This window comes from Saccopteryx leptura, chromosome 3 (assembly GCF_036850995.1).
Source record: "Saccopteryx leptura isolate mSacLep1 chromosome 3, mSacLep1_pri_phased_curated, whole genome shotgun sequence".
Lineage (NCBI taxonomy): Eukaryota > Metazoa > Chordata > Mammalia > Chiroptera > Emballonuridae > Saccopteryx > Saccopteryx leptura.
In genome coordinates this window covers 44,070,024-44,093,057 of record NC_089505.1, presented here as the reverse complement: position 1 = coordinate 44,093,057, position 23,034 = coordinate 44,070,024, and the positions used below count along the sequence as shown (strand labels likewise).

At 36.2% G+C, this 23,034-nt stretch overlaps 1 protein-coding gene across 11 annotated transcripts in view; it reads right to left on the bottom strand.

Moving 5' to 3' along the window:
* Nucleotides 1-23,034, bottom strand: part of FAM184A (family with sequence similarity 184 member A) — a 121,359-nt gene that overhangs the window by 14,501 nt on the left and 83,824 nt on the right. For 6 of the 11 annotated variants that reach the window (XR_010750059.1, XM_066373357.1, XM_066373361.1 and 3 more), the window contains exons 10-15: nucleotides 16,717-16,758; nucleotides 6,098-6,310; nucleotides 3,848-4,001; nucleotides 3,086-3,213; nucleotides 1,017-1,201; nucleotides 444-590 (exon numbers count right to left, since the gene is read on the bottom strand). Coding sequence is in view for 10 of the 11 variants with exons in the window: in XM_066373357.1 (XP_066229454.1) it covers nucleotides 444-590; nucleotides 1,017-1,201; nucleotides 3,086-3,213; nucleotides 3,848-4,001; nucleotides 6,098-6,310; nucleotides 16,717-16,758 (869 nt within the window). In the remaining variant the exon portion in view is untranslated. The remainder of the gene's footprint in view (nucleotides 1-443; nucleotides 591-1,016; nucleotides 1,202-3,085; nucleotides 3,214-3,847; nucleotides 4,002-6,097; nucleotides 6,311-16,716; nucleotides 16,759-23,034) is intronic. The other 5 variants (XM_066373359.1, XM_066373360.1, XM_066373363.1 and 2 more) reach the window with 3 other exon arrangements.

Below are 23,034 nucleotides of genomic sequence, written 5' to 3'. Positions count from 1 at the left end.
TCCCCACCCTTAATACCTCCTAATTCATTCCCTAGAGGGAACCAGTCTCATTAAAATTGTGTATTTATGTTTTAAGATATTTTGATATTTTTGCAAAATATTTATTATCAGAGTGACCTATTAGTTGCAACATGCTCTTTTCAGTTAGCATTACAGAGGAGACATCTTTTGAGTTTTCACCATGCTATGACAGTCTGTGATCCTGAGTGGCAGTCTTTAGACAAGTGTTTGTCCTAGAATTGAAGCAGTAGCAGCTAAGAAACAATCATTCAGCAGACTTATTCTAATTAAAAAAATCATACTACAATTACTGTCTGTAAAATGCACTTTTCTTTTTAAAGTATTGTTTAATTAGTTCAAAAGAGTAGCTAATTTGAGGTTAGACACAGTGCCCCTCAGTTTATTATCCAAATATGAGTTTTCTTTAATATAATGTGACTTACGACACTTGTAAAGCTGCATTTATTTCCTTGAGTAGCTCGTTAGTCTTATTAAAATCTGCCCGCATGACATTTTTCTCTCTGAGGTGGTCTGCTGTCATGACATCCAGCTCTTTCTCAAGTCTCTTGTTTAAATCTTGTTCATGCAACCTGTTTTTTTTTAGTTAAGAAAATGTTATTCTGAAGACAAGCTTTCAAAACTTTCTATATTCTACCAGATGAAATGGTTTTAGGCATAATATATAGAAAATTAATAGAAACAGCTTAAAATAAATTACTTACTTTAATTTTTTGGCTTGTTAAAGTTGTCTCCTTTAATGCTTTTTTAAAATGACATTTTAAAAATATTTGTTAATTTTATACAATTTCCAAAGTAGATGAATGCATATACATCCTTCAAAATATAACACTTCATCTACATTCTAGATTATAACATAGTCAGCAAAGTCAAAAGCGGTCTTCAATATCTTACTAGAAGACAGTCTAGTCATAAAAACAGGCATGTATGGCTAAATACCATCACAACAGCCTTTCAGATAACACTGCAAATTCCTTCTTCTATAATTAGTGGCATACCTCATCTGTTGGTTAGATTCACTTCGTATTCTGAGAATTTCCTTCCCTTTGAATTCCAATTCTTTGGTTAGGGCACTTATATTTTCACGAAGGTGCTGCACCTCCTTATCCAAGTCAGAGATGTGACGCTCCCTGTGCCTTAATTCCTCTTGTAGGTCTGTTATTCTGCACATGTGTTCCTTACTCTGCAAAATACAAATAATTCCTAAAAGTTTCTCACATACTTGTTTTCTGTGTTTACCTGGGGGAAAGAAAATGGCATCCTGGAACATCAAATATAACAAATCTGAATTATTTCAAGAGCAAACTGCTGAAAAGAGAAAACCTCAATGCCTCTTTCCTTTTTATATAAATGTACCATATATAAGAAGTGTTTCTAAGGATACAGCTTCGGTAATGTCAGAGCTAAACAGAACCCAAAGACCATAAAAACACATATCCCTCATTTATACAAATGAGTAAACTAAAACCCAAGAGCTGATTTATAATCAGTGGCAGAGTGGAGATTAGAACACAAGGCTCTCACATGCTCAACAGTTGGCTCAGTAATAGTGTCGGCCCAGCATGTGGACATCCCAGGTTCGATCCCATGGTAACAAATGGCACACATGAGAAGTGACCATCTGCTTCTCTTCCCCTTCTCTCCCTTTTCCCCTCCTGCAACCAGTAGCTCGACTGGTTCGAGCATGGCCTTGGGTGCTGAGGATAGCTTGGTTGATTCAAGCATAGGCCTAGATGGGTGTGGGTGGATCCTGGTCATGGCACATGCTGGAGTCCGTTTATCTCCCCTCTTCTCACTTAAAAAAAAAAGTTACATGGTTTGCGATAAAATTCTGGCACCACTGTCCTTTTTAAAAATTTTTTCATTTTATTTTTATTTTATTTATTCATTTTAGAGAGGAGAAAGGGAGAGAGAGAGACAGAGAGAGAGAGAAGGGGGGGAGGAGCTGGAAGCATCAACTCCCATATGTGCCTTGATCAAGCAAGCCCAGGGTTTCAAACTGGCGACCTCAGCATTTCCAGGTTGATGCTCTATCCACTACGCCACCGCAGGTCAGGCACCACTGTCCTTTAATCTAAAAAGGACCCACATCTATGGAGGCCATCCCAATACCGACACACATATCCCAAGCAGACTGTGCTTGCTCAGCGCTGGGCTAGCAGTTATCTTGTCTGAAAGATAAATTTCCTCCTATTCTCTTAGAAGTCAGTTTTCTACAGGTTCTGCAGGCCTAAACGTTGTCAGTTTCTGTGCCAGCCTACTGGAAGAGAATATAACTTCTGTCCATGATGATTAGGTACCTCATTTAAAACTGCCTAGTAATGAAGAGAAAATTCAGACTGATCATTTTATATAGCTGAAGACTAACAAAGTAAAAGTTGTAAGTCTAATAAACCAGTAATAATTTTCATTGTACTATGTCTAAAAAAAATCCATCCATCTAGATATTCTAAGACTTCATTGATCCTGAGAATTCAAAATCACAAAGTAATTAAAGGAAGTACACTTGACCAAATAACAATGTTTAAAAAGTACAAATAGTAGCTGTGCTAGAGTGATGGAAATATAAGTTACCTTCTTTCTTCTCAAGGACCTGCTACTTCTATAGCTATGTTTTTCAATATAGCTGTTTAAATTCAAGTTTAACTTGGTTTACATAAAATTGAAAACCCAGTTGCTCAGTCACAGAAGACATATTTGGCCTATGTGGCTAGTGACCACCATACTGGATGGCAGAGATATAGAACATCATGGAAGTTCTACTGGGCAGTGCTGTTTTATAGCACTGTGTCTTCTCTCTTGGCCTTCTTTATATTTTATTGTTTACTTTCTCATGATGCTGGTAAAATTCAAAATGTTCAATTAACAGGTCATTATAAAATAAAATGTAAACTTTATGACCATTAGTTGTTATGTATTTGCCTTTAAAAAGAAAAACCTTTAATATAGATAGTAAATAATAACTAGTGAAAAGACTAGTTATTATAAAATACTTTTCAGAAAATTGTGAACATTCAAATCTAGTCACATTTAAGAAATAATCACTGAACAGAATGTTCATCCCTACCTGTCTTCTGCTAATGTCTATGCTTCTCTCTAATTCCATTTTAGCAGCTGCCAATTCTTGATGATGATTATGCCGTAATAAATCAATTGCAGCTGCATGTTGATGGTTCAGTTCTGAGCGTAAAGAAGCTGGAATCCAAGGATAAAAAGAGGTTTAGCACATTTTTAAAAACATAGATACACTGATAAAAACTATAAGTGTCTCAGACTATTTTTAAAATCAGAACTCTTGTATATAGTCCATTAAAATTCCACAAAATTGTGTATGCCTCTTAAAATATTACATAGTAGAATATTATGAATTTGAGGTCATAGCTAGCCTTGATAATAATTTTCAGCTGTTCAAATGGATCAAGATACTATATTTTTCTATATACTTTCAGTTTGCAATTAAAGTACTAATGAAATAAAATGCTTTAAACTTTTCTCATTCACTTACTAGAATAATAACATTTTAGAGTTGAATGGTACCATAGCACATATTTAGGAGGCAACTTCCCACCTACGTAAGAATTTTCCACAACCTCCTTAAAAAAGATGTTAAACACTAGCTGGTGAATGCTTTTAGTGATTTGGAAGTCATCATTTACATTTGAATTCCAACCTACTTGCCTCTTCATCTGGTAGGTTCAAATAAAATATGTAAAACATTTATTCATTTTGATATTTTAAAACTAAAATAAAACTTCGTGATTTCATGTTAAGTTTTAAAGTTGAAGAATGTACACATAAATATGACAAGATTAAAATCCATGCAAAATACCGAGCATCGCCTTTCCTTCATCTTCTAATTCAAACCGGAGGGTCTGAAGTTCCTGTTCCATTTCTATCCGGAAGCCCTCCATTGATTCTCTGTGTGCATCTGTCAATGACTGAAGCTCTGCTGAGTGTTTCTGCTGTAAATGATTTTCAAGAGCCTAGAACAGGAGAAACATATTCAAATCATTATGTTAGAATACAGGAAGAAAAATGCAAATAACAAAATAATTACTAAAACTGGGTTATTAAAGTAAAGGCATTTTTAATTCATTTATAAGAAAATGAAATATAAGATAACCACCATTAGAAAATTAGTAGTCACTTCAGAACAATAAACTAATCTTGTTGAAACGAGTTTGACTCAATATATTGTATTTGAATTGGAATATAGACTCTTACCCTAAAGCAGTTTTCAATAAAGTCGTTTTCTAAAGCTGCTAACAGGTGTGAACCACCTAAAATTAATGAATAATTCTGTGTGCAAAGACTCAGACACAGGAGAGACAGGAAGGAGGGGATTACTTGAAAAGATCTTCTGATAAGGAAAAAAGAGATGGGGTGCTTATAATTTCAACATCATCAATTATTTTGTAGCTACTTTGTATAGTCATTCTTTTTTACTGAATTTGGGAATAGAAGCAAAAGCTCTGTAAAGGGGTAGCTGAAAAAATAAACTAAAGCTCTTTGTGTGATTAGTTTTAAAAGCCTCTCCAGAGAGAAGACACTGCACGTGGCTAAGAAGAGGAAGACATACGGCCACAAGAAAAAAAACAACTCAGGATACTTCAAGGTCAGAGACTGAACTTTGCCAGGAAGGGTTTATCTTACAGTAACCTATAACATGAAAGGTTTCTGAGAAAGATACCATATTGTAGCTAGAGCAGCATTTCTTTAATCATTACTGTAACCTGCTGTTTTAAAGATTAGTATTTGGCTAATTATATGTTCACTATTTTAAAAGTGTTTTACTTCTGAAAAATAAAGCATATGTTTCTTTGGCTATAGGTAAAGTAGAGGACTTTAAATTTAGACATTACTTACATAGTTTGGCTACCTAAGGACAGACAATAAAATTGCAGAGAAAAATGATTAAAGTATCAAAAAAGTGAATGTGTAAAATTAAAGTACTGATATGAGAGCTTATGTTTATTTCAATTCACAAATGGTATCCAAGGAATAGATTATTTAGCAATGCAATCAGCCCTAACTTTTTTTTTAATTTATTGTGTTTACATAGATTCTAGAGAGGCCTAACTTTTAAACAAAGGAACTTCCTCAACCAGATTGAGAAACTTCAACTTACTGTCCAGACAAGTTAACTGTTTTTAAAAGGATAGAGCTTTCTTGTTTTAATTTCTTTGTAACATACCACTTCTTAAAATAGTGCCTGCTCCCACATAAAGAACTAAGAAACAACTTATGTCTGTAATGGCTATAAATATTGAAAATTATTGTGAGTAAAACTGTATTATTCTGTCAATCTTTATCTTAATTACCACAAGTTCCTTAGAGGAAAATGGAAAATACAGTGTTAAGGAAAAACTATACCAAAATTAATCACACTAAGACTATGTCAAACCAAAATTTTAACAAAGAACTCAGTAATGAATATGGGGAGATTCCGGCATATATGATTAATCTAATAATAAATCTATATGATTTAAATCTCTTTTGAGTGATCTGTTTGTATTACTACTTTTCATATAGCCTTTGGGCTGTATCTAGGGGATTGCACTATTTTAAAATGTCTATAATTTTATTGTGAGATTTGTACAGTTTTTAAAAAGTGTGAGAAAAAAATCTGGGTTGAAAATATATAAATTAATTAGATACATGCCATTTGTAGATCCAGCCTGAAAGAGAAAAGTTAGAAATTTGATGAAAGAGTAGTATAAGTCCAAGATAATATTAAGTGATTAGAGTGGTTCAGGAGGACCGTGCTAAATTTATTTAATCAGTTTTAACTATAAGACAACCAACTATAAGACAACCAGATGGACTATTAGTCTCATCATGAACTTGGCAATATAATGGAAAACAGATATAAAATGTTGGCCCTAGCCTAACCTGTCTGTGATAGTGTATAAACTAGATACATTTAAATACTATGACCCCTATAGGAAATCAAATACTGTAAATCACATGGAAATAAAGCCACACATAATTTCTGGGAGCTAAAAAAATGAATTCTTAAGAATTTGAAGGCTAATTAGGCTGTTGAATTCTGTTTGAACATGTGTCACATTAAGCTTACTCTTTGTTCCTTTTCCTTCTCTTCTTCCATAGTTTGAAATGCAAGGACATGTGCTTCTTTTAAAGATTTATGTCTCTGTTGATGTTGTTCCTCTAATTCTTCAAGCTCTTGTGTAAGTCGTTGTCGTTCTTGTGTAAACTGGGCTTGCAGCTGCTGCAAAGAAGTCTGGGACTGGGAGAGCTGCATCTCCAGGTTCTGCTTCAGCAAGGAGATCTATGCCACAGGACAGACACAGTGAGGAGTCAATACAAGGCATGTTTCACACACTGCCCGTCTAGATCTATGCCACAGGACAGACACAGTGAGGAGTCAATACAAGGCATGTTTCACACACTGCTCGTCTAGATCTATGCCACAGGACAGACACAGTGAGGAATCAATACAAGGCATGTTTCACACACTGCCCGTCTAGATCTATGCCACAGGACAGACACAGTGAGGAATCAATACAAGGCGTTTCACACACTGCCCGTCTAGATCTATGCCACAGGACAGACACAGTGAGGAGTCAATACAAGGCATGTTTCACACACTGCCCGTCTAGATCTATGCCACAGAACAGACACAGTGAGGACTCAATACAAGGCATGTTTCACACACTGCCCGTCTAGATCTATGCCACAGGACAGACACAGTGAGGAATCAATACAAGGCATGTTTCACACACTGCCCGTCTAGATCTATGCCACAGGACAGACACAGTGAGGACTAAATACAAGGTATATTTCACAGACTGCCCATCTAAGGGGAAAAAGCATTTTAAAGATATTAACTATAGTAAAACAATTGCCTTAGGAAAGTATCTACTTAAAATGTTTACAACAGGGGTCCCCAAACTACAGCCCGCAGGCCGCATGTAGCCCTGAGGCCATTTATCTGCCCCTGCCACACTTCTGGAAGGGGCACCTCTTTCATTGGTTGTCAGTGAGAGGAGCACATTGACCATCTCATTAGCCAAAAGCAGGCCCATAGTTCCCACTGAAATACTGGTCAGTTTGTTGATTTAAATTTAATTGTTCTTTATTTTAAATATTGTATTTGTTCCCGTTTTGTTTTTTTACTTTAAAATAAGATATGTGCAGTGTGCATAGGGATTTGTTCATATTTTTTTTATAGTCTGGCCCTCCAACGGTCTGAGGGACAGTGAACTGGCCCCCTGTGTAAAAAGTTTGGGGACCCCTGGTTTACAATATACCATCAATACCTAATATTTAGGTATTAACATTTTCAATTCTAGTTTTAGTAGTTACTCTAAAAATAGACTATTTTAGTGGTATTACTTTTGTAGATTTTAAAGAACACTGCAGCTCACATTTAGAAATACAATGAACACCTATATTGTACTGCAATAAATAAATATTCACAATATGAAATAAAAACAAAAGAAAACTAATGTATTTAGTAGATTACGGTCACTTCAAAGAGATAATATGAAACGTTAAACTGCTTATCTGTGAGGCAGTAATATTGAGTAGTTAGGACCATGGGTTCTGAGTTAAAATCCTAGCTCTACCACTTGCTTGTATCAACCCCTCACTGGGCTACATGAAAATAAAGAGTGTTACTATGCATAGTTCACTTAGAACAGCCTCTGGCATGTAGTAAGTGCTCAATAAATGTTAGTCAAGATTATGTGAGGATGAAAAAGCTAGTATTTAAAAAAAGATTAGCAGTCCATAATTTAGAATCATTGTGATAAATTTTTATTATTTTGACTTTTGATTTAATTCAAAGTACTTGCAAACCTTCAAGCTTTTAAAAAATCATAAGCATCCCATAATTCTCTAGTTATGTCCTTATAATAATGACAAGTGCCTTTATTTCACAATTGAAAATTGATTTGTCACTCCTTTTGAAAACAGATGTCACCCTTAATGTCTGCATTGCTTCTGTGTCTTAAAATACTTAAAATCAAATATTACGTGTATATATGTAATACATATATAATGATGAAACCATTTAGTTTGATCTATTTCTTTTCCCCTGTACAGGAAACTGTGACTTGAAATTAGATAACCGTATTCTACTAGAAGTCTGAATCTAGGGGGATCTTAGGGGAACGAGATAAAAAGTTGTCAAATGTGTTCCATTAAGTAACTTAAGACACTCTGTGTGTCACCAAGAAAACTAATGACAACAGGACACTTTAAAGTGACTTTTTGTAAGTAGGAAAAGACTTTCATTTGAGTGATAAAAGGCAGATATAGGCGGCCTCATGTTTCACAAAGGAAGAAAAAGGGTGAGAATCGCTTGAGATGCAAAATAAGAAAGGAGAAACTAGAAGACAGAAAAGATCAAAGGTGAGCAGCAGGAAATAGTCTAAGGCTATAGTGACGCTGGTGGATGACTATATGTCTGGAAGGTTTGGACAGTTATAAGTCAGGATCAGTTGTAAAGGTTAGCAGATGCCTTTATTTATTTATTTTCTTTTCTCTAGGTGAGAGGAGGGGCGATGTTAAGACAGACTCCCGCATGTACCCTGACCAGGACCTACCTGACAACTGCCATCTGGGGCCAATGTTCAAATCAACTGAGCTACTTTTAGCACCTGAGGCTGACGCTCAGACCAATTGAGCAACTGGCTGCAGGAGGTGAAGAGGGAAAGAAGGAGGAGAAAAGCAGATGGTTGCTTCTCATTTGTGCCCTGACCAGGAATTGAACCCAGAACCCAGGACATCCATATATCGGGCCAACACTATCCACTGATCAGCACCAGCGCCACAGATGCCTTTATGGAGGCAGTCAAGCACTAGTGAGAAATGATACAATTGACACAAATGTTCAGGAGGAGAAAGGGTGGGAAAGAACTCTCCAGGGAGAGGATTTGACTGGCTCAAGGCAGTGGAAAAGCCCTGTCAGTAGGGCTGGAGCCAAGATGGAGAGAAGCAGGGGCCATATTTGCATGGCTTTGCTGGCATCATGGAATGATCCATTCAGTAAGGGTCGCTAGAGGGTGACAAGCCCAGCAGAAGCACTATCTGCGTCCCATGGTTAAAAACTCCCTCCAGCCCCTGATGTGAGGTTCTGAGAAGGACCCTACCAGAAGGGAATCACCTGCATTTACTCCTGAGGTAACCTCAGACAAACCCAAATAGAGGAGTGTTCGCTAAGTGACTGGCCGGCATGCCAAAAATCCTAATGTTACGAAAGACAAAGAAAGTCTGAGATTGAAAAAGGCTAAAGACATGATGACTAAATGTCTGCTGGGGATTGGATCCTGGCAGAAAAGAAATTATAAGGGACATTTTTCAGACAATTGACAAAATTTAAATATGAAATGTATATTAAATAATAGTAATGAATCAATGTCTTGATCATCTTTCTGTGGTTATGTGAAAGAAGGCTGTTGTTTATAGAAAATACAGACTGAAATATTTAGGAGTGAAGGGCCATGATGTCTCCAGCATACTTTCAAATGGATCAGCAACAAGTCACAATAATAGTAATAAAAATGATATACACATAGACAGAGAAATAAGCAGGTATTGTAAATATAATCATTAACTCTAGATCAGCGGTTCTCAACCTGTGGGTCGCGACCGACCCCTGCCGGGGTCGCGACCCACAGGTTGAGAACCGCTGCTCTAGATAAAGGGTATACAGGTGCTTTTTATTCTGTTCTTGCTGTTTTTCTATATGTTTGTAATTTTTCAAAATAAAAGGTAAAAGACACAGATTTTCAATCTGTTTTAATGTATTTCAGAAGGCGTGACTCTGCCTACTGAAAGTTATATGAATTTTACTTAATGATTTCTACACAAACCTAAGGTTTCAGAGGTTATTTCATATGATTGGAGCCAAGTAGAACTGCAGCACTGACTCCATGCAATGCCACCCCAACACCTCTAAATGACAGCAGCACCCAGGATTTATAGACGGAAATAAATCCCGTAAGTGTAAAAATTGCAGGCGAATGTCACAGCAACAGCTAAGAGCATACTTGTGAATTAGAAAGACTAAGAAAAATTATCCTCTGTGACTTCTCACCATATTATGCAAAGAAAATCAGGATAAAATGAGCATTAAAGACAACCCAGGAAAAAAATCATAAAAGGATAAAAGGCAACAAAATGTGTATTTGTGAACATTGATATGTAACTCGTAGAGTTATTTTCTTCCTAGCTAGCTGGTTCTTAAAATAAAGAAGGAACCAACCCTCTTCAAGACCAAAATCAGCTCTGGTCCCAGACCTAGCATGTGGACTCATGTGGCTGTCAAGTGACAACTTATTAGAACACATGTAGGAATGTTAGGAAAAGACTATGTTACATGTACAAAAATGATCGATAGTCAATGCTATTACATGGCCCCTGGTTAAGAGAGGAATGAAACCCACCCAGTGAACAAACTGCTCACCAAGCCATCTGCCCTGGTATGCATCTGTGTCCACCAGAAAAGAGCAGGCATGTATTTCTGATTTGCACACAGGCACCATATGGGCTGGCTGTGGCCCTGGATAGAGTGCTCCAATTCAGTTGTGCACTTAGATGAGTAAAGAGCTAATCAGTTCACACCAATGTATCCTACATTCAGCAATACCTATTTCAAAAGTTCACTACATCAAAAAGAGCTCCTATGTTAATCTGACTACAGTTTGACTCGCAATTGAACTATCTAAGGATGAAACTTATGAATATAACATTTAAAATAAATGAAGAACCACAATAACATAATAGTTGCACTTTTTAAAATCCAGCACACTTTCAAACCTCCCAGTTTAAATAAAATATACTTAAATATATTACTTAATATACTTTACCTTAAAAGGATTCCAAAGCAATACTTTATCATTTTAGGATAAATATTTAATCTTTTTCTCTATACTCAAGAAAATATAAAGTATGTACAAAGAGACATTATCATGCAATTTAGTGTTAAATATACTTAGATTAGATACTTTATATTAACTTCGAAAACACATCAAAGTAATATTAAGGCTATCTAAAATCTTTGGATTCATGCTCAAGACATTAACATGAATTATAAGCAGAAAGCATTTATCATGCCATGCAGCACTGAAACTTATTTTGTTCTTTTTATAAATAAATTAGTCGAATTGCATTAAATTGACAGACTTTATTCAGCATGAAAATTATGAGGACTTTAAAAGACAAATAATGAGCAAAGCAATGTCAAATGAACTAATGTTTAACAGCTGAGTACAGTATACTGCATGGGCATACATTGGGGTGGGCAAAAGTAAATTCATAGTTGTCCATATGGAAGGTAGTATAATAATTAGTAAATAATAATACAGTAATAATCTGTTTTGTGTACTCACAACTGTAAACCTACTTTTTCCAATCCCTATGTTAATGTAAAATTTCATTAATTCAAAATATAAGAGAACAAAGATAAATTTTACATTAAATAGTTTGGGCAATCTTAAGATGTTTATGACAGGATTATAGAAAGACATTTGTTGAACAAACGAATAAGAAACAGTAATTGATTTAAATTATGTAATATATGGTATTGGTCTCTGTACATTTGTTATAATTTTAAATTTTAATGCTTATTGATTTTAAATAAACCAAAAAAGATCCTTATTTCAGAAAAACTTTAATCCTCATTTAAAAAATGCTACCACAGCAGTTTGAATATGAATTACACTCATTGATAGGTACCAGAAACTTTGCAAACAATTCTTAAGGCCAAATTGCACTTATATTAAGTTCCACCTTATTTTATCTCTACCACTTAAAATACTGTTGATTTGTGAAAACAAAGTGGTGTAGAAATTCCAGAAAAACAAAATTTAAATTAAAATACACATGGGCACATTTTTCTGAAGAAAGAAAAGCTCTCCCTAGTCCCTACCGAGCAGTGTCACAAGGGTTCTGTGCCTCAACAACAATGCTGGAAGAACTCCCCACGAAGAGAAACTGAAACATCAAATGGGTGGATGACACAATGTCAACATGGAGCATGTCATTCATCACCTACAACCTTCGGTTTTTGATGCACTGTTAGTGTTTTTTGCCCCCATCCCCAAAAATCAGTCTTGTTATAGAAATGAAAGAATACAGAAAGTAGACAAATAATTTGTCCTCAAAACATTTCATGAGATAATAAATATAATCTGTGGTTCTCAAACCTGTCTGTGTATCAGAATCACATCTGTAGATTTTATAAATATACTTGCCCAGCCCTGATCCCTTGATACTCTGATTTAGACGGTCTAGAATCAGTCCTGGGCCATCTAATATATTTTTATCCCAAATTAGCAATGTAATGTGTTCATTGTGAAAAAAAAATAAAGATATGTTGAAAAATAAAAGGGAGCCCTGGCCGGTTGGCTCAGTGGTAGAGCGTCGGCCTGGCGTGCAGAAGTCCCGGGTTCGATTCGAGGCCTGGGCACACAGGAGACGCGCCCATCTGCTTCTCCACCCCTCCCCCTCTCCATCCTCTCTGTCTCTCTCTTCCCCTCCCGCAGCCAAGGCTCCATTGGAGCAAAGATGGCCCGGGCTCTGGGGATGGCTCCTTGGCCTCTGCCCCAGGCGCTAGAGTGGCTTTGGTGGCAACAGAGCGACGCCCCAGAGGGGCAGAGCATCGCCCCCTGGTGGGCAGAGCATCGCCCCTGGTGTGCGTGCCGGGGGGGATCCCGGTCGGGCGCATGCGGGAATCTGTCTCTCCCCGTTTCCAGCTTCAGAAAAATACAAAATAAATAAATAAATAAATAAATAAAAGGGAAAATCTAATTCATCCCCTTTCCTTGCTCAATCCCAATCCTTAAGGGTAACCACTATTAACACTTTGGTACCTCCCCAGATATAATTATTTCTCTCTCTTGAAATAATTGCCTGTTTTGTTTTCTGTTGCTATTTTTACTCCATCATGGTAAGTGGCTGGACTATTTTCACCAAATGTAGAGAGTACACTTGCCACGATCTGACACAACAGTGGCTATGTCTTATACACACAAGTTACTCTGGAGCCCCAGATCACACCTCAGGAGACCAGTGAGTGCCTAACATCCAAAGCAGCTGAGACAGACCAACAGGGCTGCTGGTTGGGACAGACATTCCATATGCACTGCACAGACAAACAACACTTCAAATGTAAAATTCTGAAGTGTCCTGACCTGCAGGTGTCATCTGTGATGAAGTGGCTTTTCACACACCCAACACTATGTACTTTCCTCCAAAATGAGTATACCCAAGGATTTATTTATCCATCATTAATGATTTTTCCACAAGGGAGGCCAGGGAGCTTGTATGTTTATAGGTTTGTGTTTCCCTTCACAGTGGTATTTATAAAGTACACATACCCATGATCATTTACACTCTTTTCAATGACAATACTGTCTTCCTACTGCAGGCACTGTTCCCCAAGCGCCAATCTCCCTCTTTCTTCCCTGTTAGCTAAGCTCTGGAGTTTGTTCAGGACCAAGTAGAAATACCTATCTTAAAGAAGGTAAGTGCCTCTCCTAGCACCAAAAGATGGACTATGACTGAGATAAGAAAGTCACAGAAATCTAACTATAAGGACATGTCACCCTGTTTTAGTTAATAAGCTAAAAGGAAGCATGTGGGAAATTTGGGGGAAAGATTTTATTTCCTGATAAAAGTTAAAAAGCACTTGAGGAGAGTCTCTTGCATTAGCACAATTGTTTAAGAACATGACAGCCGGTGCGGGAGAAGCCATGTTGCAACTATGACACAACAAACTTAAGTCAAATAGTTAGCACACTGAACATGGCAAAGCAGAAGTACAGAAAACACCTGCCTTCTAAATTAAATATCTTGACATCCTAAGCCACTGCTAACTGGCTGTTCTGCTATTTGTAGCCAAATGCTTCTTAACAGACATAATTCCAGAATATGACACACTATAAATTACTTTAATCATTCCTGATAAAAATTTGGATTACCTAGTTTTGCAATATTACAAATATTGCACACACACACAGACAATTCCTCCCAAACAAAAAATCAAATGGTGTGAACATGCACACACATGAGTCTATTGGAAAGCTGCACATCTCTCTGTTTTAAGTTTCACAGATGGCTTTAATGCACAGCAACAGTTGAGAACCACTGCCCTGGAATTCATAAAACTAAGATCTTCGCTGCTGCTTTCATGATAATCTTAAGGCAATATCTAGAGAAGTCTTCAGAGCCCTGGCCTTTTACTTATCCCCTGCTCTCAGTTCATTTTATGAGATCAGGAGGAAAACAAAGGAGTATTTTTCTCAAGTAATATTATGTATGGCCTTCTCTACTGTAGCTTGTATCAATTTTTCAAAATATTGGCAAGCTGTTTATCTGTGTCTTTTTTGAAGAAGGCTGTATGTAAATTATGATTTTTCAAAAATAATTTATTTCTTAGGGTGGGGGTTTTGTGTGATAGGGTTCATTCATCTTTGAAAACAAGACAGTAAGAAAAACTTTTAGAAAAAATAGGATGTGTAAATATAATTTCATTTTTCAATAAGTTATAAATATGGAAGTGTGTTGAGCCAGAATATCTATCAATTTTGACAAGAAAGGTAAATAATTATTAGAGAGTTTAAACCATATATTAATATTTAGTTCAATACTCTCAAATGTATAAAGCAACATTAAAAGTTGCTAACACAGGCAACTTTTGTTAGAAGACAGTAAGAATAATTTATTACTATGTAACAATTTATATGAATGCTCACATACAATGTTTGAAGGTGCCTATTTTAATTCTTTTTATGGTTTTCTCTTTTTAACCACTAATTTGCTATTTTTGAAGAGTCTAGCTAAGAAAGGTAAATTTAGGCTTGTGAAATCATGACCATTCTGAAAATATTCTGAATTACTCACAATTTTTTGGTATTTTCTAAGACTTGTAAAGTGAGTTCTTCAATTAAGAGCCATATGATAATGCCTACTTGATGTCCCTAAGATATTTCTGTAATACATTCCCAAGTACCTCTCATCCTTAGTTGAAAAAAATTAGAAAGCTTTCATAAAGAACAGAGGTATCAATAGTCACATGTTTCTTAGAACAAGACATGATAGAGTGGAAGCTTCTTGCATGGAAGGCTGAATGAAAACAATGTGCGGCGGGGGGGGGGGGGGGTAGATGTGACCCTGCTGAACAACATTCTAACAAGGTCATATTGTCTTTGCATAATAACAGGGTGAAGAACTAATCCTGAATGACGATGAAATTATAAAAGAGAATTAATTAATGGTGATTTCATTGTTACCAACCCCTTTTACTTTTTCTGTAGGAGATGAATCAAAGCATTCCCATTCTAGTTACTAACAGATTTAACTTCATTCAGGTAGTTTTTAGTTTAATGAACATCTTTTCATATCTAATTATTAAGGGAAAAGTGACTATGTTGTTACTAATATACTGAAGTATGATTAATTTAATTTATACCTTATTTGGTTGTTATTTCTCTCCCAATTAGCACACGTGTCAAAGAGTATTTATATAGTAATTATGTGCAAATTCTTACTATGTTCTATGTGACTATTAAAAAGAACTTCTAAATATAGCTTTATTTCACCAATATTGAGATAAATGAAAATGGTGTTAAATGCATTTGTGTGTTTCTAATTATTTTTTAATGTAGAAACCAAAGTTGAATATGAAAGATAAAAAAAATTTCTCTTTTCTTGATAGTAAAAAGAAATTAGGGAAGTATGAGGAAATAGTTTCAGTCTAGAAGTATCAAACTTTCACAAGACTCAAAGCTTCAATTCCTCTAGAACAGGAACTGACAAACTGTAGCCTGTTTTGTAAATTAAGGTTTACTGGGCACAGCCACATGGATTTGTTTATTCCGTGTGTCTGTGCTGCCTTCACACTGCAGCTTTCAAGTTCACAGCTGCCACAGAAGCACAACCCACAAGGCCAGAGTGATTTACTAGCTGGCCCCTTGCAGAAAATGTATGCTCAGCTCTGCCCTTGTATAGCAGTAAAAATAATCAGGTGTGTTCAACTTTCTGTTCTTATTTTAAAGAACACCTGGGCATGGATTTGATGTGAAAATAAATCTCATTTTTTCTCTTCACATATAAAGAAAACATTTTAAATGAGTGTTTAAATGGAACATCATTTTGAATCTAACTTTCTGCATACTTGAGTGTACATAAGTAAAAACAACAGCTTTGCTAATTATTAGGAAAAGGTTTTACTCCACTTTAAATCTTTTAATAATTATAACATTAAAATGTAAAACATGTTCTGAATCTTCTGAACTTTCCCAACTATCTAGCCCTTATAAAGTCTTTTAATACTAGTTTTTAAAAAAAAATCAACTAGTTTAACAAAATAAAAACATTTATATTTACTGCCAATTCTATGATAGTCAACTAGTTAATAGTTTTACAAAAACATTATTATATCTACAAAGTAAACATTAGAATAATGAATTTTATGTGTGAAATGTAAAACTGTGCTTGGCTCTATAATAAAATATATGCTTATTAATACAATGTGGTAGATGTATGCACATACACAAACGAATGGCTGAAAGTTAGAAGCTTTTATTACCCATATACAAAGCATATCTTATTGAATGCCAAAGTGTATTTTTTATTTAAGTTTAAGCTTTAAAGCAGTGATGATGTTTATGCAAGTCAAAAGTGCAACATGCCCTTGTATACAAATTGTAAGTGCCGCTCACTTACATTGTTGATAGATTTATGCAAAGCTTCACCCAGTGAGTGCCGCTATGAAGAAAAGATCACAGGAATAAAGGGAAACGTTCAGAAATCAACTAAGTAAAAAGAAAGAGGGGATAAAAGGGAGAGTAAAACACAGAATATTAATTATAATATATTCAAGAAAAAATAAGTTGAAAATAGTTCTGAGAAAGAAATTAGACAAAGTGCAATTTAAGACTTACAGTCTAAGATAACAGTATGGTGATTACAAGAGGGAAAGGGGGTGGGGGAGGCGGAAGAGGGAGAAGGGGATAAATGGTGATGGAAGGAGACTTGACTTGGGGTGGGGAACACACAATACCATATACAGATAATGTATTGTAGAACTGTACACCTGAAACCTATATAATTTTATTAACCAATGTCACCCAAATACATTCAATAAAAAGTAAATAAACTTCTTAATAGAAAAAAAGAAGAAAAAAGACTTAACAGTCTAAATTATCTATAGTCCCTTAAAACAGTGTCCGATGTTTGCGGGCTAGCAGACTTCCTTATGCAAAATACCAAAGGCCAGAACATGTAAACCAAAGCTCAGTTTAAAAAACAATGGTTATTGAAGGACCTGGAAGGTATATTATTGTTATCAATTCTTCCTAGAAATCTACAATATATTGCTTCAAAATATTGAAGTATTAGACATAGTACTGATGTTGGATCAAGTAGGATTTCTCTCAAGATAAATGAGCAGACAAGAGCTGAGACACTAACTTGACTGACTACATAACGCTGGGGCCAGAAAATAGGAGATTACCAATGAAATATGAAGATTTAATCACAATCTGGGAAAAGAAAAAAAAAAGGTGCTTTCATATCATTTTGAGCCTATCTTCTAGGACATATTTGGGAAATTAGGGTCTGGGGTTCCTTTCTCAGATGCTCACCGGAATTCTGAGTGACAAAGCACTGGGAAAGCGACTTGGCGCTCTCCCTCACCACAACTGTGGAAAAAATGTGATTGCTATTTCAAAGGCTTTACTTTTTTTTGCCCTCCAAAAATACAAAATAACAGTTAAAATTTTTATTACTAATATTAATAGAAAAGTTCCTGCAAAATGGTGTTTATTATTTTGGGCAATAATCAAATTTTCAGACAGAATATAATTATCTTTTTTTCCATAATGTGATTATTCCTTGGCATGTGACAAACTAAAGCCAGTTTTTATTTGGTAAACATAAGTTTTATTTTTAAACATTAGGTAACATTTTTAGTAAACAATTTTTTACTAATAACTTAGACTAACGTATTCTAGGTTAGAGTTTACTAGAGTTGAAAACAGTAAGTTAAAAAAAAGATTAACTTTCTATTTGATTATAACTTCTCAGTGTAAACTTTCTCACACTTTTATACATATTGACTATATCAATTTATTTTTTATCTTTTTGTTATTCTTCCTCATACTAGTAGTATTCTTTCATATACTAATGAGGCACTTAACTTCTCCAGACTTCACAGAACTTAAGAAAAATCAGAAGGATTTTTAGTTAAAGCTTTTTAACTCATTATAATTATCAGAACTGATATCCTAGTACTAAAATTTAATCTAAAATGTATGGTATTTGCTTATGAAGTAGGTTTTATTTTTCACTCTTTGAGGTATCATGATACAAATATATGTTGTTGAATATTGCTGAACCAATTAGAAAACTAACCAATATGACAAATCAGAGTGGCATGCCAGGTCTCCCTTAGGGGACTTAGACTTTATACACAGAAGTATAGTTGAATCTAAACTCAGACGTCACCGCCTCTGTCATCATACTGTTGCAGGCCATGGAACTATTAAGACAAAAGGCCTGGTCCCTCGGCTGTGACCTGGGTGACTTACATCACAGACCTAGCTTCAGCGTCAGGAAAAGTGCAACTAGTGCTGTTCAGTGGCAATACCATTGTTGGTTAATACATAAACAAAGATTTATTTATTCATTTAAAAATATTTATTAGAGTACTACTATATTCTGGGAAATATCATAAGCAGTGAGACAAACAGCTTGAATAAGACAGTAAAACACACACAAGAAAAACTAATAAGAAAAAAAAATTTATGATAATTGTTTAAAAAAGGTTGTAATAGGAAATGACTGGAGGTGATACCACGTTGATGGCAATGACAGATGTTTTGAAAGAAGTGACACTTAATTGGGAATGAATGAAGGAGCCAGCCACAACATGAGATGGTTTTCGGGGAAGAGCATACAGGCTAATCGATCAGCACAAACACCCTGAGGTAGAAGGCAGCTGAGTGATGGGCGGGGCCTGTGTGAGAGGCTGAAATAAGATGGGAGACACCTGCAGGGCAAGACGGGTTAAGGTCTTGTTGGAGAATGAAGGAATCAGAATGAGAGGAGGCCATTTTCACAGGGCTTGGACTAGTCTTTAGGAGGAGAAATGGAAGGGATGGAGCTGGGTATGTTTTGGAGGTGGATAAGCAGGATTGACATTACAGGGGAAGTAAAAAAGAGAGAGAGAAATTAGGGTTGACTCCTCATGTTTTGTTTTGAGCATCAAGAAGTAACAAGAAGTGAAGATGCTGGGATTATGGATGGAGAATGGGAATCAATACTTCTGAGTCAGACATGCTAGGTTTGAGATGCTTAATAGTCAAGTGTCTGTGAGTTCAGGTAAGAGGTCAAGGCTGGATATAACTTTATTAAGACACTGGCATATAGATGGTATGTAAGTTGCAAGACTGGATGAGCTCACCCCAACTGTCTGCTTGAAAGCATACTAGATGAACTAAAACTCTATATGCAAAAATATTATTTGGCAAGCATTCCATGAGCAAGATCCATGTTAATAAAATTGATACCCTATAAAAGTCTATTAGTTTTAAAGCACCTTAAGCTTCTTATTAGTTTTTGAGATGAGAGAAAGGGTCCTCATGAGATCCTCTTCAAATGAGTGACAGTACTCAGATACTTCTCTATACATATGTCAGAAGTTTTATTCTTGAAGAATGAATATAATCAGACTTTCAGATAAGTGAGAAAAAAATAACTAAAGAAATTGTTTGGCCCTAGCCAGTTGGCTCAGTGGTAGAGCATCGGCCTGGCGTGTGGATGTCCTGGGTTCAATTTCTAGTTAGGGCACACAGGAGAAGCAACCATCTGCTTCTCCATACCTCCCCCTCTTCCTGCTCCCTCTCTTCCCCTCCCGCAGCCATGACTTGACTGGTTGGGGAGCATCTGCCCAGGTGCTGAGCATGACTCCATGTAGCCTTCCTCAGGCACTAAAAATAGTTCAGTTGCGAACATGGTCCCAGATGGGCAGAGCATTGGCTCCAGACAGGGGTTGCCAAGTGGATCCCAGTCAGTGAGCATGCAGAGTCTGTCTCTCTATCTCCCAGTCTCTCACTTGGAAAAGAAGAAAAAATAAAAAAATTTTAAAAATTGCTGTATTAATTAGATATTTAAAGCTTTGCACATAAGAAACTACACTCTTAGGAGCAATCTCACTGTTTTAAACCTCAGTTTACTCATTTAGAGACTGGAACAAAATTTTCCACATTTACATTTTGCAAATGTATTGGTATATAAATACTGACATCGCTGGATTACAATCTTTTAGAGGACAGAAATCCCGTCTTATTCATATTTTGCATCCAAAGTAACAAACTTGGTACCTGTCACGGAGTAAATAATGGTAAACAAATGTTTACTATATGTTTATTAGTGAATGACATGGACTTACATTACTGAATTAGTTTTGACTATTCTCTACTTTATTTCTCCCCTTCCCTATAACAGAAGTAAACAGAAAATTCGAGATAACTAAAAAGAAGTTATATAGAAATATATATATGTACACACACATATATATTGTGCAGAAATCTGACAAAAGTCAAAAGATCCTAAGACTTAGAACTATATCCTCTCAGAAATGAACTAATGAGTATACTAAATACACTAAATATTTGTCCAGAAAATATTAATCTGAAAAAAAGAAAGGATGCCAAAGGGAATCAATATTCATTGAATGGTCCCTATCTTGTCCCACTCTATTCTATTCCCATATGCAGCAAGAAATGTGAAATTACAACATCTGAATAATTCCCACTACTGATTCAAACCTTTCAATAGCTTCTCATGGCTCTTTGGATAAAGTCCCAACAAGGCAAACCAGGTTCTGCACAATCATGATCAGAGCTCGCCTGCTTCCCCAGCCTCCTAGCCCTCTATCCTACAGAACAAATGTCTTGGGGGCTACCAGAGGGCCTTTGCACTTACCTCCCCCTCTGCTCAGAATGCTGTTCCCCTTCACAAAGCCTGCCTCATGCTTCTCTTCCAGGTTTCAGGTAAAGGATCCCATTGTCAGATAAGCCTTCCCCAAGTTTCCTGACTATGTTAGGTCTAAATGGTGCACATCCTTGCGTGCCATAATTGTAATGATTGTTATTGTTACTTCTATTTCCCTTCCTTTCTAGATTGTAATACTGAGAGGGCAGAGATCATTACAAACTCATTTCTGGTCTGACAGAGTGCCAGGCATATCAGAAGCACTAAATTTTTTGCAAGTGTCAAAATGTCAATAAATGCCAACAGACAGAAAAAAATTGTCATTACTAATAAAGGAAATATCATTTACTAAATCCATAAATTCTTTGGAACAATATCTAATCTTACATTATAATTCAAGTAAAATGTTAAAGCTCAATAAAATATTTTTAAAAGTTAATATTTAATACATAATACTATAATTTCTTTATATAAAGTATTTTTCTTATATTAATTTCTTTTTTTTTAATTTCAAGTATACTAATTTGTACAGAAAAGCAACCCACAGCCTGAATCAAGAAGACAGCAGAGTAGACAGATGCACACTCCAAGCTCATACCCAAACTAGATTACAAATTAATTTAGGAACAATCAGCATGACAAACCAACTTTGGATTAAAAGAACAGGTCTCAAAAACTAAGGATCAAAGAAGAAGCCACACTGAGTCTGGTAGGGAGTGCCAAGGTGTGGTGGGCCTCCCCTGCTTCCAGGCACAAATGTGGGATGAGACTGAGAGCCCAGATGGGCTCTCATTACAAGGAGAAGAGCAGAGAATCGCTCACAGCCACTTGCCTGGGGACCTGGGAACGAGATGAGCTGAGAGGGCTGGCTTGTCTTCCAAAAGAAAAGTGGGGGGAGAGAGACAGACGGTGATGGGCAGAGGAATGCATGGGATGACCTGAGAAGCTGACTCATCCATAGCTGGGGGAGGGGTTGAACCCTCAACAAAGCACAAACCTAAAGTGGTTCCAGGTGACCCACCTCCAGAAAGCTCTCCAGCTCCAATCAGAGCAACAAGACACAGCTGAAAACAGGAAGTGAGCAGGAGAGGCAGGAACTCAGGACTCCATGGAGATCTGAGATATACCTCCCCCTATTGAAATGGAAAAAGCACCCGCCCCCTGAGAGAAGCTGGCGCATATCCGGCCTTCAGAGTCTCAGGTTACACCTGGATACATTCCTGGATACAGCTCCAAATAAGACCCTGCTAGGATCAGTAAACAAGACTACCAGTGAGTTAAGAAAACTGAGAAGAAAACAAACAAATCAAGACTTCAAAAAGGCTCTACTAGGTAAGGAGATCACAGTTGGAAGAAGCCTACAAGTCATAGAGAATAATGGGTAGGCAGCAAAGCATAAGTCATATGCTTCAATAAGATAAATCCTCTGATAAAGTCTTGGATGAATCAGAAGTAATCAAATTACCAGATGCAGAGTATAAAATAATGATGTTTGGGATGTTTAAAGATCTCAAAGCTACAATAGATGGACTTAATAAACACTTCAGTAAAGAAACTGAAAGCATCAAAAAGGACATGGAAATCATAAAGAAGAACCAGACAGAAATGACAAACAGAATATCAGAAATGAAGACTACCCTGGAAGGAATTAAAAGCAGGCTGGATGAAGCAGAGGATCGAATTAGTGACTTACAGAACAAGATAAGTGGAAGCATGAAAGCAGAGCAGCAAAAAGAAAAGAAACTGAAAAAAATCTGAGGAAACTCTAAGAGAGCTCTGTGACAACCTAAAGAGAAACAACATCCGCATCACAGGGGTTCCTGAAGAAGATGAGAAAGAACAAGGATTAGAGAACCTGTTCAAAGAAATCATAGCTGAAAACTTCCCTAAATTAATGCAGGAAAAAGTCACACAAGTTCAAAAAGCACAGAGAATTCCATTAAAGAGAAACCAAAAAAAATCTACACCAAGATACATCATAATTAAAATACCAAAGCTAAGAGATAAAGAGAAAATATTAAAAGCTGCTAGAGAAAAAAGGGCTAT